This window comes from Daphnia pulex, chromosome 2 (assembly GCF_021134715.1).
Source record: "Daphnia pulex isolate KAP4 chromosome 2, ASM2113471v1".
Taxonomy (NCBI): domain Eukaryota; kingdom Metazoa; phylum Arthropoda; class Branchiopoda; order Diplostraca; family Daphniidae; genus Daphnia; species Daphnia pulex.
The window spans coordinates 7,831,699-7,846,303 of record NC_060018.1 but is presented as its reverse complement, the minus strand read 5'-3'; the positions used below and the strand labels follow the sequence as shown (position 1 = coordinate 7,846,303).

Sequence of the window (14,605 nt, the reverse complement as noted above, 5' to 3'; positions counted from 1 at the left end):
AAACCATCAACTCCTTTCGCAGTCTCTTTTGAACATAGATGGCCAACGATTTCTACTCTAGAAGTTATAAACATTACATATGCTGCGCTGCTAAGCCCATATAATAAAAAAGAAACACTTATTGATCTATGTAACTTTAATATGCTTTAACATTCAACGTCTTCGTTTAGTGGTTTAATTGTTTGGTCCCAACACCCAGTGCTGGATGCTTAACATTTTCAGGGTATTTTATACATAGTATTTTCGTATTAACGTGAGCGAACATCAACAGAATTAGTTTTGTGGAATCTTTCCAGAAACATGACTCAATATTAATCGTACCAATTGAGGTTGAGTAATGGTAAAACAATGGCAACTGTTAATAAAAACCACCGCAAACATCCACCTCTGCCTGCTGTGTCGGCAGCCTGTATAGCAGCCATCTCATTACCTGGAAATTCCATAACAATTAATAATTTGTAAAATAGAAGATAGGAATAAATTTACCAAGTGCCACATGAACATGAGTGGAAGCTGAAAGTCCACTGGATGGCTGACAAGTGTAACGCCCGGAATCAGATGGAGTTGCACTGTTAACCATTAGACGGCTAACCGAAGGTGGACCGGGATCAAATGTCACAGAATAACCTGCTCCATTCCACCTTTTTTTAAAGGCTGAGGGTTGGTGGTGTTGATCTTGACTCCCAAAATTTAAAGATTTCGAGTCAACGTTCCAAGACACGTATTCCGGTGGTTTCAGGGTCTGTTTCAAATATAAATAAACACTGAGATGAATAATAGTACAAAATTCTTAAGTGTTCTGCTGAACGAGTTTTGCCATTCTTTTGCATGTAAAATTGCTCCTTTTCTGCAAATTTTTTCTCATTCACCATCATTTTGATGATGCTACATACATTAATAAAAATTTTTATTCCGTCCACAAAAAAAAAAGATTCTTGTAAAAAAAGTAGTAGGAATAAATATATCGCAAAATTTTACAAACAAAATGTTTTATTTGTTCAATATATTGCTACTATGGGGCTCTTTCGTATCTGTTTTCTTTTGCCGTTTTATCTGGGAACGCAGCATGGCTGTAGACTTTTGTAGCGCGAGAACGGGGAGAAGAGGGAGAATGGGACGAATGGAGGAGAAGAGGAAACGTGGGTCCCCTTTTGTTCGTACGCCCTCCTCCCTCCCATTCGTTCCATTCTCCCTCTTCTCCCCGTTCTCGCGCTACAAAAGTCTACAGCCATGCTGCGTTGCCAGATAAAACGGCAAAAGAAAACAGATCCGAAAGAGTCCTATAGGGGACGTTCCAAAAAGAAAATATGAGAACAAATAACAGGTTAGAAATATGTTATCATATTACATCCAACAAAAGGTTATTGCATTTCAGTCATATGAGTTATCCTTACGTTTGTGATGACGCAAGTAATAGTGAAAGGACTTCCGACGCCAACATATATATCTTCTGTGCCAACCAGTACGGCTTGTGGTTCAACAATTCGTAATTCAATGGACTGTGCCCATGCTGATCTCCTGGTTGTTATCTATAAAATAGAAACCAATTAACACTTAATTATCCTTCAAAAAAAATTCTTAATACAACCTGACAATCGTAGATGCCTTCGTCTTCTTTCTGGATGTATTTTATTAGTAACGTCCAAGTATTTTCAGTGTTATCAACAGAAGTAACGCGAATTCTTTCGTCCCTTGAGTATACTTTTGAATCTGCCGTTAAAATATGCCAATCTCGACGACGCACCCAAGACACCTGAAATTTGATTTTAAAAAAATCCAAGTAATAATTCATTGTTTATTTGTAAAAAGAAAACTGTTGTTTTTATATTTTTATTAAAGTTTATCATTATATACTAACTAACTACGAAAAATTCAAAAACTTACGCCGTGGTCTTCCCTCAGTGATACGTGGCAAGGAAGAAATGCTGTGTCTCCTGACTGCGCGGTGATGACTGTGTTTATCTTTGGCGGCAATGATGTTTCCGTTTCATTTAAATCCCATCTTCGCCCTGTCATAAGAAAAATATACATTCCATTTACATACTGGGGTAAAAAAAATTAAGATAGCCTTAAATTTAAAAAAAAACTCACCGGAAGTGACGACGTGTGATTTGTTGACTAATCCGTAGGGCTGTATACTGCTTTTGCTGTCAGTGTTGTTATCACTACTTACTAGGATGCTTCCGAAAGATTTCCACGAAGTTGAAGTTTCCAAACTTGCCCAGCATAACCACCAAATAATGGTTACGATCCCCCGAATCATCACCATCTCTTCTATTGAGAAAACAATTACAATCAATCATCGGACACCAAGGACATGAGATTCAAACGACAGCAATATAGCGATATTATTTTTATCAAGCCAGTGTAGTTTTGTTGAGCCAACTATCTACAAAATGTGTTTTTTTTTATTGCTCTCCGTTGTTCCTTAAACGATGAGAAATAGGGGAGAGTTGTACTAGTTGTCGCTTTTTTTTGTTTTTGAGCCCCCACTTCTTTATTTCTCAATATTTTTTATCCCCGCTAGGCTTAAAAAAAGAGGACAAAATCAGCTATCAAAAGCGTATTTTTAGTTTCTGACAATTTGCTTTGTTTGAAACCAAAAGCGCTTTGAAAATGAAGGAGGGTGGGTCTAGTCGGGGGGCAACATGCTCATGTACGCGGGGTAGGATGGCCCATGTTATTCTTATGGGCTAAAAGAACACTTGGCGATGGCGTCATCAACTCCCTCACATCAACCACCCTCCCATCTCTAACCCAGCAACACAAGTTGCCCCGAGAAAAGGTTTCTTTGTTATTATTGCGTTTTCAAGCAATAATTTTGTTAATAAAAATAAATAAAAATTGGTTTCTGAAAGAAGAAAGAATTTCCTTTCAGAAACTTATTTTCTATAAATTTTAAGTTAACTAGGGTATTCCACAAAAGAAAAAAGAAAACGAAATGGACGACACGATTTAAGGGCCAAAAAATTATTTTAGTTGTTGTTTCCATACTAAATGGACTATTTCCGTAATTTTTTTTTTAAAGATGCGCATTATTAAAAACTACAACTGGTAATTTTTAAAATGCAATCCCTCGGTCGCAAGAGGACGAAAAACGCTGGGTTATCTTACGGGAATATCTTACAAAAAAAGGGTAATTTGCCTAGTGCAAAAATTAAACAGGTGGCACTTTTTTATTTTTGAATTCGTGTCTCTTTCTACTTTCAGGATTAGAAAAAATTTGAATTAATTTCTAAACAACAATATTTTTATGACAAATTTTTTCGCTCACTGTGAAAAATGTGTTAATAAGTCAATAGCAAATTTGCGCAAACGTACTAATAACTAGGTAAGGATAATATTGGGATTAGGCTATGCTGTCTTTTTTATAGGCCCGGAAACGAAACCACTTTTGGATTTCCACCCCTTGAACCTCCTTAAAAACGCCGTGCGATACGGAAATGACAGAATTTTCATTTTTAAAATGAAGAAGATTTCCCAAAGGTACAGTACCTACACAAAGTTTGGAAACACGGCGAGTGTTTCCGCGCTTCTAACACGGCGGCTTACGACCAAAGTGTCTCCCTTATTTACGCGATAACTCACGTTTGAGTTATTGCAAAGCAAATTTTAAAAAATATTCTTGGTGAGGAAAGAATTTCCTTTCACCATGATTTTTTGTAGATTTTCGTGAATCGAAGTTTATCCCCAAAAGACTAGATATAAAGTTTGGAAACATCGGCGCGCTCGCCATATGTTTCCAAGCTAAAGTGTATGCTAGTTAAAAAATCATAAAAAATTAAAATTAATCAATTATGACTTGAAACTTGCACAAACAGTAGACGACATTGTTGTCTACATTTGGGAAAAGTTTCAAATTTTTTGAATTAAACGCTGATTTTTGCCGATTTTTTCATTAAATGTTGATTTTTCTTCTTTCGTCGCGTGGAGCGTATCCTGCCCCGAGGGAAGAATAGAAGAGGGAAAACCGCCGGACCCCTTTGTTCTCTCCTATTTTCTTCCCTCTATTCTTCCCCCGGGCTCGGATTTCGTCCCTGCGCCACGAAAATTAATCGGATTTTTTCTTTAAAAAATCGGCAAAAATCAGCGTTTAATTAAAAAAATTTGAAACTTTGTCCAAATGTAGACGACTATGTCGTCTACCGTTTGTGCAAGTTTCAAGTCATAATTGATTAATTTCAATTTTTTATGATTTTTTAACTAGCATACACTTGCACTTAGCTTGGAAACATATGGCGAGCGCGCCGATGTTTCCAAACTTTATATCTAGTCTCTTGGGGATCAACTTCGATTCACTAAAATCTACAAAAAATCATGGTGAAAGGAAATTCTTTCCTCACCAAGAAGATTTTTTAAAATTTGCTTTGCGATAACTCAAACGTGAGTTATCGCGTAAAAAAGGGAGACACTTTGGCCGTAAGCCGCCGTGTTAGAAGCGCGGAAACACTCGCCGTGTTTCCAAACTTTGTGTAGGTACTGTAAGAGATTATGTTTCAACTGACTTATATAGTCAAACCTCTAATAAGTAGCGCTACATAGCTGTGAACACAAACAGAAACTTTCAACGAAAATTGCAAAAAATCTATGTCGTCGTTGTTGGACTGAAGCACTGAAGCTCCAGCCCAGACAATAACCATATTGCAGCGAAAGGCCATCATTCACTTTCCGCTGACAGGTTATCAAGTTGGCAGCCTCTATATCTATATACTGTCGTTGAACGTTCACGTTACCGACCATTCCGAGTTCCGTTGATTTGCTGCTTTTGAAGAAATCGTTCGGATCTTAATTTCCCTAGTGAGCACACAAACCAGTCGTTAGACCGCTGTGTATAGTGCCGCTCCTGCACAGGTTACAAAAGAGAGACACGCGGACTGTTGTGTAAAGGGCGCATATTATTGAAATTCTTTGTATACAGCCCATTTCCTTTTTTTTATACTTTCGTTCTTAACAATAAGCGCAGCGAGAGCCAAGCCCAAGCAGCTCTGCAGAAGCAAACACAGCCGTTTTATTCCGATGCTGGTACTGAAGTCAGGATTTTTTTTTCTTTTATTTTTCTTCGTTTTGGTATTTCTTTTATTGAATTGTTTGTAGTCGAAGAACGTTGTAGTTGTCGTGTTTCATATCATAACATAGCCTAGCATCAATATAACTTTTATACGACGAGACTATATATATAGCACATGACGAGAGCCCAGTTTTCTTTTCTTTTTTTAACTTCGTGATACCGCAATATGATATTAGAGCAATTAATCCTATCATTTGATACGAAGAAATATCATCAGATGGGGCTATACACATTGACCCGTTCATTCGGTTTTCATATTGTTTCTCTCGCCTTATTCATTTTATCATGCGCGAAAGAATAAAAAGATACAACATAACAGCTAACTCGAGATATACAGGCCTACATGTATATTTAATTAGTGACTCAATTGTCTTTGCAGGTTGCTTACTACAGCAGTTATATGGCACGTGATGCGTTCATAATGATTCACGAGAATGATTTCTGAAGACGAACTTTTTTTTTAAATAATGAGACGACTTCACAGTCGTCACAGTTCACACTGGTGAACCCACCGGTCCCGAAAAAAGATGTGCGCACTCATCACGAAACCGAGCACTGTGTAAATTTACACTTGTTAAATGCAGCAGTTTACATGCGTGCTACTATGATAAAGTAGTTTCACGCATTCACCCATGAACAAGGAGAACGTCTCAAATATATCTGTTGTATTTTCAATAATGAGCTGCTAACTTCTAATTGTGATTGTACGGTGGAAATAACGACGAGCAATCATACTTTTGTGACGAGTAACTCGCACTCCCTTCTCAGTGCGTTCTGCGTAATAGGCCTATAGGCGTTCTGTCTCTGATTCTATTGTACAACTGAGCGTCTCCACTATATCTCCTATATACTAGGCCTAGATACGACATCGTCACCATCGTGTACAGGCCTATTTCAATGTAAACAACGTCGAACAATTGGGTTGACTGTTATCTTGATTCGTCGTTTGTCTTGTTACGACGAGATCATTGTCTAAATGACAAGAACAATTCGTTATTTCTTGCGTATAGAAATAATAATAGACCTTTTTACATTATTCCCAGATAAAAAAGAAAGAGATCAATACTCTGATAATAAGGAGCTCCTTCAATTGGCTTGCATCAAGTGCATTGAGAAATCTATAAATAATCGCGTGAATAACAAAAGCAGAAGAAAATTATTATAAGGAAAATGGAATCGGCTGGCTGTATATTATTGTTTATATATTATAGCTCTCGTTGCTGGCTATATAGCGATATGGCGGTTATTGTTTCTCGACTAACAAGACGTCGTATATACGAAAAAAAAGGGAAAACATCCACTATCACGTCATTAGCAGCAGTGCAGCACTATACTCAATTACTATAGCTGCGTTACAGCATTACTAATATATATCCCGTGTTTCCGTTCACACTCCTACCAAGTTCTTTTTTGGTCGTTTCACGCTTCATCTCTTTCTTCTGCAAAAAATGTGTTTTTCTTTTCCTGTATACAAGTCTATTACATACAAGTTAAGTCGTATTCCACAAAGTCAGCTGAGCGTATATTGTTATACACACATATTGTATAGGCTATATAAAATCTATTGTACAACAATAGTTCTCCGCGTGCGAAGCGGACACAGAAATGACGCACGACGTACTCGATTCTTCGTCCGGCCCACGTAGCGCATCCATTTAGTCTCAACTCCCAAGTTAGAGATCAACAACTTCGCGCTGTTGAAGAACCTGCGCAGAACAGCACCCGACTCGCATATAAGACATATAGAGACCCTGTAAATATTTTCATTTCTCATTGCAAAATGAATATACAGCACATATAACAACCATCGTACCCATATCTTAAAAGTTATATAAACCTATTGTAATTTGTAATATAACTCTTAAATGTAATCAGTATAAGCCAACGGTTGTATAAGCTGCACATACGGATCCTGTATAGGCCTATACATATGAGTTATATATAGCCTAACATCCTCTTAGCTTTTATGAGAAGGAAAAGAGTTTCATCGAATGTTGCTGCAAACTGCTGCATGTGGCGATACCAAGTGTAATCCCATATATGATGTATTCTTGATCGAAAAGAATACAAAGATAAAATTCCAATTTATAATAATATAACAGCCCGTTGCTGCCGTGTAGCTCATGCTGCATATCTTACGGGATGATAGCTACAGTATATAATAGGCCTATACTAAATCATATCATCTTCTTTAGCTTACATCAATAATATAATACTGATGCAGCCGCCATATTACAGCATAGGCCTAATGTACACATCAGTTCTATGATGTAATAGACTCAAAATAATACACACATATAGGCCTATAAACTATTCTTTGATTTGACTGCGTATATTATTTTAAATGTTACATAACGTTGCTGAGTGTGTATCACACATGACGGAACGCGGAGAGTATATTGACAAAAAAAAAGAATTCCATTGTCAGCAGGATCTGGTCGCGTCCGTCTCCGCAAATATACTGAACAAGCTCAACATCTAATAATATACAGATATGCTGGATATGTAGATAACTCACAATAACACGCATACTATTTGACAAGTCCATTAGACCCTTCTCCGCCCTCCTCGATGTCGTCCCATCCGGATCCGTATCCGACGACAAATAACCATAGAGCCCTCTCTCTCTCTCGCCGCCATATATATCTCTCTGCCATCACATTCCCAGAAAATGCATAGCACACACGAAAAGGTCATGTTCGATCTTCGATGTATATAGTCTACAGTAGCGGCGCCTTCCGTGAATAGATATATTGATTGTCGCCTGAGATTGAAAAAAAAACAAAAAAAAAAACATACACGACGAATAAATGCGACTATATAGCGAGTGCTTGTCCCATCGAAATCTATATCTATTTATATATAGCCTATATTGATCTCACTAACGTTTTTTTGAACTTATTGTCCGTTTTTTTCTTTATGACGTCAAAGAGTCCAGAGTGTCTTATACATAAAAGAAAAGAGAAATGGGGAAAAGGGGGGAAATGCCTTCTTTAATTGTGTAGCACGTATATATAATATATTTTTATAACGTGCTGCATACTAGATCAAATATGTAGTATAGATACACCGGGATTGTGGACAATTCCCCAATCAACAGCTTGACGCCCACAGGGGTTTTTTTTTTGGTAGATAGGTACGAGGTCAGTCTTAAAGGCCAGCCACCCGTGCCGTTTGACCAAGTGAAGAATAAGGAAGGAATAGTCGACTTTTTGGTAACTTTTACAACGCATCGATCCTGACATGACTAAATATTCATTCGTCCTGGATATTTCGCTTCAGGTATAACTTGGCAACTGCTGATGATTATAATTGTGCGCTGCTGGTGACTTATATTTCCCATGGATTCAAGTGACTTTTGAACTTTTTTTCTGTCGTGATATACATGCACATCTCCATTTTGTTGTTATTTCCGCATGAAGAAGAAGTTCCCTGGTGCTCGCTAGTGATATATAATCTATAGAGAATACTATTTAGATGCGACAAACAGAACGGAGTATATATAGATATTAGGAAAAGGTATACTAAACTATATGTATTTGCACAAGCACTCAAGCAGGTTACGTTGGATAGGTCAGTATAATAGAAGAAAATTACCATAAGTGTATTATATACTATACTGAACACACTGTAGCTATATATTAGTCTCATTAAAAATGCGCGTAGCACATTCTCATTTTGGCTGGCTATAAATATAACGCCGGTTCTTATATATGTGTCTCTCGAGAATTAATTGATGCGGATTGATGTGCATACATGTATAGCGCTGTGAGTTCCATCCAGCTTCTCCTCAAATATATATTCTACGATCAGCACATTGGCAAATATTAACTGTCCTTGATGAATCCACGATTGAACGGACACATAACGACATAACCTCACATGATCATCGTATCCGCACTTCTTATTCAGTGGAAAATATCCCATCAACATCGTGTCTTATAATTCACTCTCGGCGTGCCTCCGAATACATAAATTCCTTTGACTCGTTTTTCCTTAATAATCTGCATAACTTTATATTCTTGCTGGCGATTCTTGGAAACATCGCCTCTTTTTAATGATGTCGAGAAATTGGGTTAGATATATTTATTTTTCAAAGCAGCAGTTCAAAAATAAATAAATAATCGAGGCAGTGTGCGAATTATGTAAAGTTTTCTAGTTATAAGTATATATACCTCAAACAAATTTTGTGAACTCGCCGCGGTGGTACAGCTATATATACAAGAAAGTGGACGGGCGCTGGGCGCGCTGTTGGGTGCCAGAGCGCATTGGACAGCCTGTGATTGCTTTAGACGCAGCATTGACTGTTCTCGTTCTTGTGCAGCAGTTGTGGCTATAGAGGAGGACGTGACACGACGTCAGACGGGCAACAACGCGCGTGTATATACAGTCAGCACTTTTGAGCGCCGCTGCTATATAGGAGGATTACAAGAGGAAGGTAATTAAAGCCAGTTGATGCTGGACATCAGCAGCGAGAGTAGAAAGAGACCATCAGCAACTAGCGCCGCCATGGCTACTGCTGCTGCTGGTTATCTCCTCGCGCATTTTCTCTTGTTATTGTTGCTGGGCTGCTTAAAACACATAGGGCATCGCGTCTAATGCCGAAGGCGATCAAATACGTATATGGAAGTTGAATCATCCGGCTTATCAAACTTGTGCAGAAAAGGTCGATCATCGTCATTGACTGTGAGCAGAAAAAGTTGCGGCGTTTTATTATATACGGCGCCCGCTGAAAAGTTCGAGACATGTCTATGTAGCATCTATACTCCCCTCTTATACTCAGCACGGCCTTTTTTCCCATCTAAAATAGCTGTCAGATTCCATCTATCTTTAATAGATTGCCTTCTGCCAAACGGTGTGCATAGGCCTATACGAGCCAATGCTGCAACATTTATATTGGATCAATTATACTCAACTTGACTATATACTTCGGCCGCTCTAACTTTATTGACTAACTGTGAATCCCTCTCTCCCTTTTTATCTTTCTAGAAAACACTTCAAAAAATTGGATTTTATATTTACCAAAGTGTTTGGTATATTATTTAAAAAAAAAAAACAACATCAACAAAAAAAAGCAAGCGAAAGCGCATTACAAAACTGATATCAAGGCTGTTATATAGAATTCGTCGATATCTATATATAGCTTTCAGGGTTTTGATGAAATCAAAAGAGGGAAAAAATAAGAAATTAGGCCGATAATAATATAGCTCTGTTCTCTGTTGCTGGCAGTGGAAAAATGATTTTTGATTGGTGTCTGTGGAGCCTAGCTAGCAGCCGACTAGCCGAGCGCTTTGGCGAAAGTTCTTAATCACTCCTCGCCATCTTCCCAATTTAAAGGGAATGGCGCGGCATCTCCGTTCATCAGTTCAGCGGCTTATATATACATTCATATAGCACAGTTGAAAGGGTACATGTTCAAACCTCAAATTTAGAGAGAAGACGAGTGCGCGTGGGCAGCAGTGTACAGCACGAAAGCATTCTCGGCTGCTGCTGCTGTTCTATTTGGCTATGGGGCAACACCAAATTGGGCAGGCCGGGATTGCGCACATTTTGTTTGCCCTATGATAATAACAAGTTTTCGGGTACTTTTTCCCTTTACACAGCACACTACGCACATACGGCAAACAAATAGTACGGGCGCTCTCGCTCCTGGATGCGAAATAACGTGCCGCGTATGCTCTTGGCTTATTTAAAAAGGCCTAACATTCCCCGATGGTAGTTTGGCTCGTCTTGGCAGCAGCAGCAGCAGCAGCGCAGCCAACTTTTTGTTTCCCCCCCCCCATTTACATATATAGCTGTATAGCTACTATACTATCTACTCGCCTCCTGTTTATTTTTCAATGGCATAGATTGGCTGCTGCTGCTGATGTGTGTGGCCTTTAAATATACTAATATCAGGACAAGCTACTTGTATAGACTATAGTCTTTTCTCTTCTTTTTCTCCTATTTGTCTTTTTCGTGGCTTTTCTCTCCTCTAGATTTGTTGTTGTTGCTGTTGGACTGGGCGTGTGGCATTCAAAAAGAGTCGCGCAAACAAAAGGGCCGCGCCATTCTCTCTCGCTGAGAGCCTTTAATTTCTTGTTTGTTTCGATTCGAGATTTGAGTCTAAAGCCCGTCTAGAGTTTAGAGTCAACGTTTTACCCTCATGATTCGCATTGTACCGAACACGGTCTGTCTGCACACAGCAGCCATAAATATGTAAGACAGAAAACCTGGGAGGAATGAAGAGAAATAGGAGAGAGACTTAAATATATCCAACGCGTATGTATAGATAACTATTGTGTACATCACTGCAAGTGTGTAGGGCCATCATCAATTCAGTGTCCGAGTATATCAGTGCGGGTATACTTGACTGTTTTTCGGTCGTACATCTAACTGAGATTTTCACAGCTGGGCAAATAACGAGCGAAAGAAAAGAAAATCAAAAAACAAAAGGGCGTCAAGAGTCGTCCCCGGAAAAGATCAGACGAAAATGGGTGGTTGTGTGTGTGTGTGTGTGTGTTGCTGGCGTCGCCAGGTTGTGTATAATACATCAGTGACGTGTGTGCTGTGCTGCAGCAGCTTTTTAAATTCCCTCCCTGTGTGACAGCAAATGGGGGGGGGGGGGGGAGGGGGCAACGGGCGTCACTCTTTCGCCCGAAAAGGGCACGTACGCCATTGGGGACTGATATATCGTTCGAGAGAAAAAGAAGAGAGAAAAAAAGAAAGAAAAAAAAAACGTGAAAATTCCGTTCAAGCCACGTTCCACCTTCATTCTGTAGAGTCTAGCGTTGTATATATGTTGTATAGAGAGACGACCATCAGCAAAGATTGTCAACCATGGGGCTCAGAAATGCGCCAACACTCCCGCGCCTATATGCATCACCTTCTCTCTCTATCCATCTGCTTTTGAAGTCGACAGCAGCTTTTCACACAGTATAGGTATAGCCAGCATATCTAGTACAGAGCTGCTATATGCAATATGTAAAGTGTACTATGCGAGTTCATTAAAAGTCTGTCACAAAAACAAATACGTCGGATTGTTTTCAACGAATATCGGCTAATTAGATCTAACGCCCAAGACTCCAAGACAGCATCCCCCGGACGACAGAGGTAATGAGAATTTCAACGTCACAAATCTTCTCCTCGGGAAATAACTTACAGGCGAGCGCGGTCGTATTTCATGGAAACAGGTTCAGTGGCTTTTAAAATTCTGTACAGTATATTTCTATCCTTCAAATAAATATAGGTAGAGGAGCGGTTGCTGTTCAAAGTGGTTTCGAGATGATGTGGCGGCAAATACAAAACGAGAAATGTCATCTCCAAAAATCAACTCGCAGAAGCACGTCACTTCTTGAGTCGTCGGGCTGCTTTTAATTCGATATAACACGCAAAGAAGAACATCACACAAAGTGAAGTTTAACCAATTGATTAAAAGTTGCGACAACCGGGTCGTCGTCTCACGGCGGCTGCCTATGTCGACGTTTATATTTGCCGACAATTTGAATCTTGGCCAGATAACTTCAAGAACTACGCAACTTTTTTTTTCTTTCAGATGTAATATTGTCCTATGGAATTAACCTTTGAATGCATTCGACGTAATACATAGGCCTATATTACATGATGTATATGTTATGTCGTCTAAAACTAACATTTGCGAGGTTACCAGTGAAAGATTTTTTTTTTCAAAATCAATTTGAAATGATGGAGACAAATTGTCAATTTGTCTCAATTTGAATCAATTTGAAATTGATTTGACGTTGGCCGTTGGTTTTTGATTTGACCGTTACTTTATTACGGTTGACTAAATGATCATAATAGCTATAAGATTTGATCGAATTGTCCAGCTGGAAGAATAAATATATTAACGGTTACATTCGCATCGATAGCCATCACAGTTTAAATTCAAATAGCATCAAACAATGTCAATGTCAATTAGTAGAAACGAAGAAAGATTGAAAATGTCTTCCAACTTACCAACAATTTGTGATTTGCGCCGATGAGATCCAACAACTATGCGTCCTAATATATTTCCCCGATTTGTCTTTTGTATAAGAGAAAAGCGTCCAATAAACTTGTGAAATCAAATGGTCACTGCTGGTTGCCTTCGGTGGTGGTAGATGCCCCGACGACGGCAATGTCTATACAACAGTTGGCAACATAATTCTCACTTCACACTTGTCTCGAGAGTTCATGTCCCCCGAAATGAGTGGGGTGATGTCTGTCGCCCAGTCTTCATCCGGGGCACACGTGTGAGAATCTGTGCGTGTGACAAAGCGGAACTGCGACGACGACGACGATCCTTTTGGTCGTCCAAAATCAAGGAGGATTTCCAGCAGCAGCAGCAGCGGCAGCTATGTAGATAGAGGAGAGATGTAGCAGCAGCACCAATGTCAAAACGTAGAGAGTGAAAACGGGCAAAGTGGGAAAACGGCAAAGCAAATCAATTCATCCTTGGGGGATGTGCTGCTGCTGGTGCGACGCGGTTACTGTAGGCAATCATCTGACGCGAGCGAGCGGCACTAACAAGACGGGAATTTATCAACTGCACAAGTTGTGTACATCACTCAGCGATGATCAAAGAGAATCAAGCGCGCCAATATCTCTACAAGGCGTGTGAGAAACGATGAAAGATAAATAGACAGACACGTCTAGACTCTATACAGATAACCTAAACAGAGTAGAGTGATGAAAACGACGACGACGACGACGAGATATCTTATAGACGGACAATCAAAAAGATACAAAAGACCATCAACGAGGATCAAAACGAGTCAATGAAGAAAAATAAATGATTGATGACGGCAGGATTCGAGCAGAAGAAAAATGGGCGAAACTGTCGTGCGTGGGTGTCCGGCTGTACGTGGCTAGTATATCGACGAGCGATGGACTGCTGTGGTGTATAGGTAGACAACCAATCAAATAGGAGAAACGTCGCTAGCTAGATAGCCTCTATTACAACAGGAGCATATAGAGAGCTGCTCTGCTGTGCTGTGGCCGTCCTGATCGAGAGCTGTACTGATATGACTGTGACTGGGCTGGCGTGTCGAGTTGTTCCTCTTGGCTTCGTTCGAGAGCGGACCGCGCACCGAGACGACATGTGGAGCTGATTCCACCCCCTCCAATATATATCTCGACACAAAATATCCCTTTGGCTTTAACAGCAGCAGCAGCCGGATGAGGCGCTTGCGCACTCCGCACAGCACATCTATCTAACCCTCCTTTTCTCGCTCTACAGCTCTTGCTCTTATATAATACCGTCTATCTTTCTTCTCTCTCTAGCTCTCTCTAGCTCTCTAGCTCTGTGTCCTTGGTATATAGGCTATATACTGTATAAGTCGATACAGCGCGTCAATAGTAGAACCCAGCAGAAGAACGAGACTAGAATCCCTCAGCAGCGTCGACAGCACAACTCATCTACCAACGCAGATTCCACCAGCACCGCACCGCTGCCACGCCGAACGCACATTGCGTTTCATATCCCCAAAGTCTTTCGGGCATCTTTTCTCCATCTATAAGCAAATGTCGTTCAAATTCCGCCAGTGTATTCCAGACTTG

At 39.7% G+C, this 14,605-nt stretch overlaps 1 protein-coding gene across 1 annotated transcript; it reads right to left on the bottom strand.

Moving 5' to 3' along the window:
* Positions 1-266: 266 nt before the first annotated feature.
* LOC124206809 (fibroblast growth factor receptor-like 1) lies at positions 267-14,182 on the bottom strand. The gene is made up of 7 exons (XM_046604177.1): positions 13,025-14,182; positions 2,092-2,274; positions 1,885-2,009; positions 1,589-1,753; positions 1,395-1,529; positions 487-742; positions 267-430 (listed from the first exon to the last, which is right to left on the bottom strand). The coding sequence occupies exons 2-7, from the start codon at positions 2,267-2,269 to the stop codon at positions 312-314; spliced, it is 978 nt and encodes a 325-aa protein (XP_046460133.1). The 5' UTR covers positions 2,270-2,274; positions 13,025-14,182; the 3' UTR covers positions 267-311.
* Positions 14,183-14,605: the final 423 nt, after the last annotated feature.

What these genes read in the sequence shown, in the direction of transcription:
- LOC124206809 (XM_046604177.1), bottom strand. Translation starts at nt 2,269, where the DNA reads ATGGTGATGATTCGGGGGATCGTAACCATTATTTGGTGGTTATGCTGG. An exon ending in CACTGAGGGAAGACCACGGC is followed by an intron (nt 1,754 to 1,884) that starts GTAAGTTTTTGA and finishes ATCAAATTTCAG; the next exon opens with GTGTCTTGGGTGCGTCGTCG. An exon ending in TCATGTTCATGTGGCACTTG is followed by an intron (nt 431 to 486) that starts GTAAATTTATTC and finishes TGGAATTTCCAG; the next exon opens with GTAATGAGATGGCTGCTATA.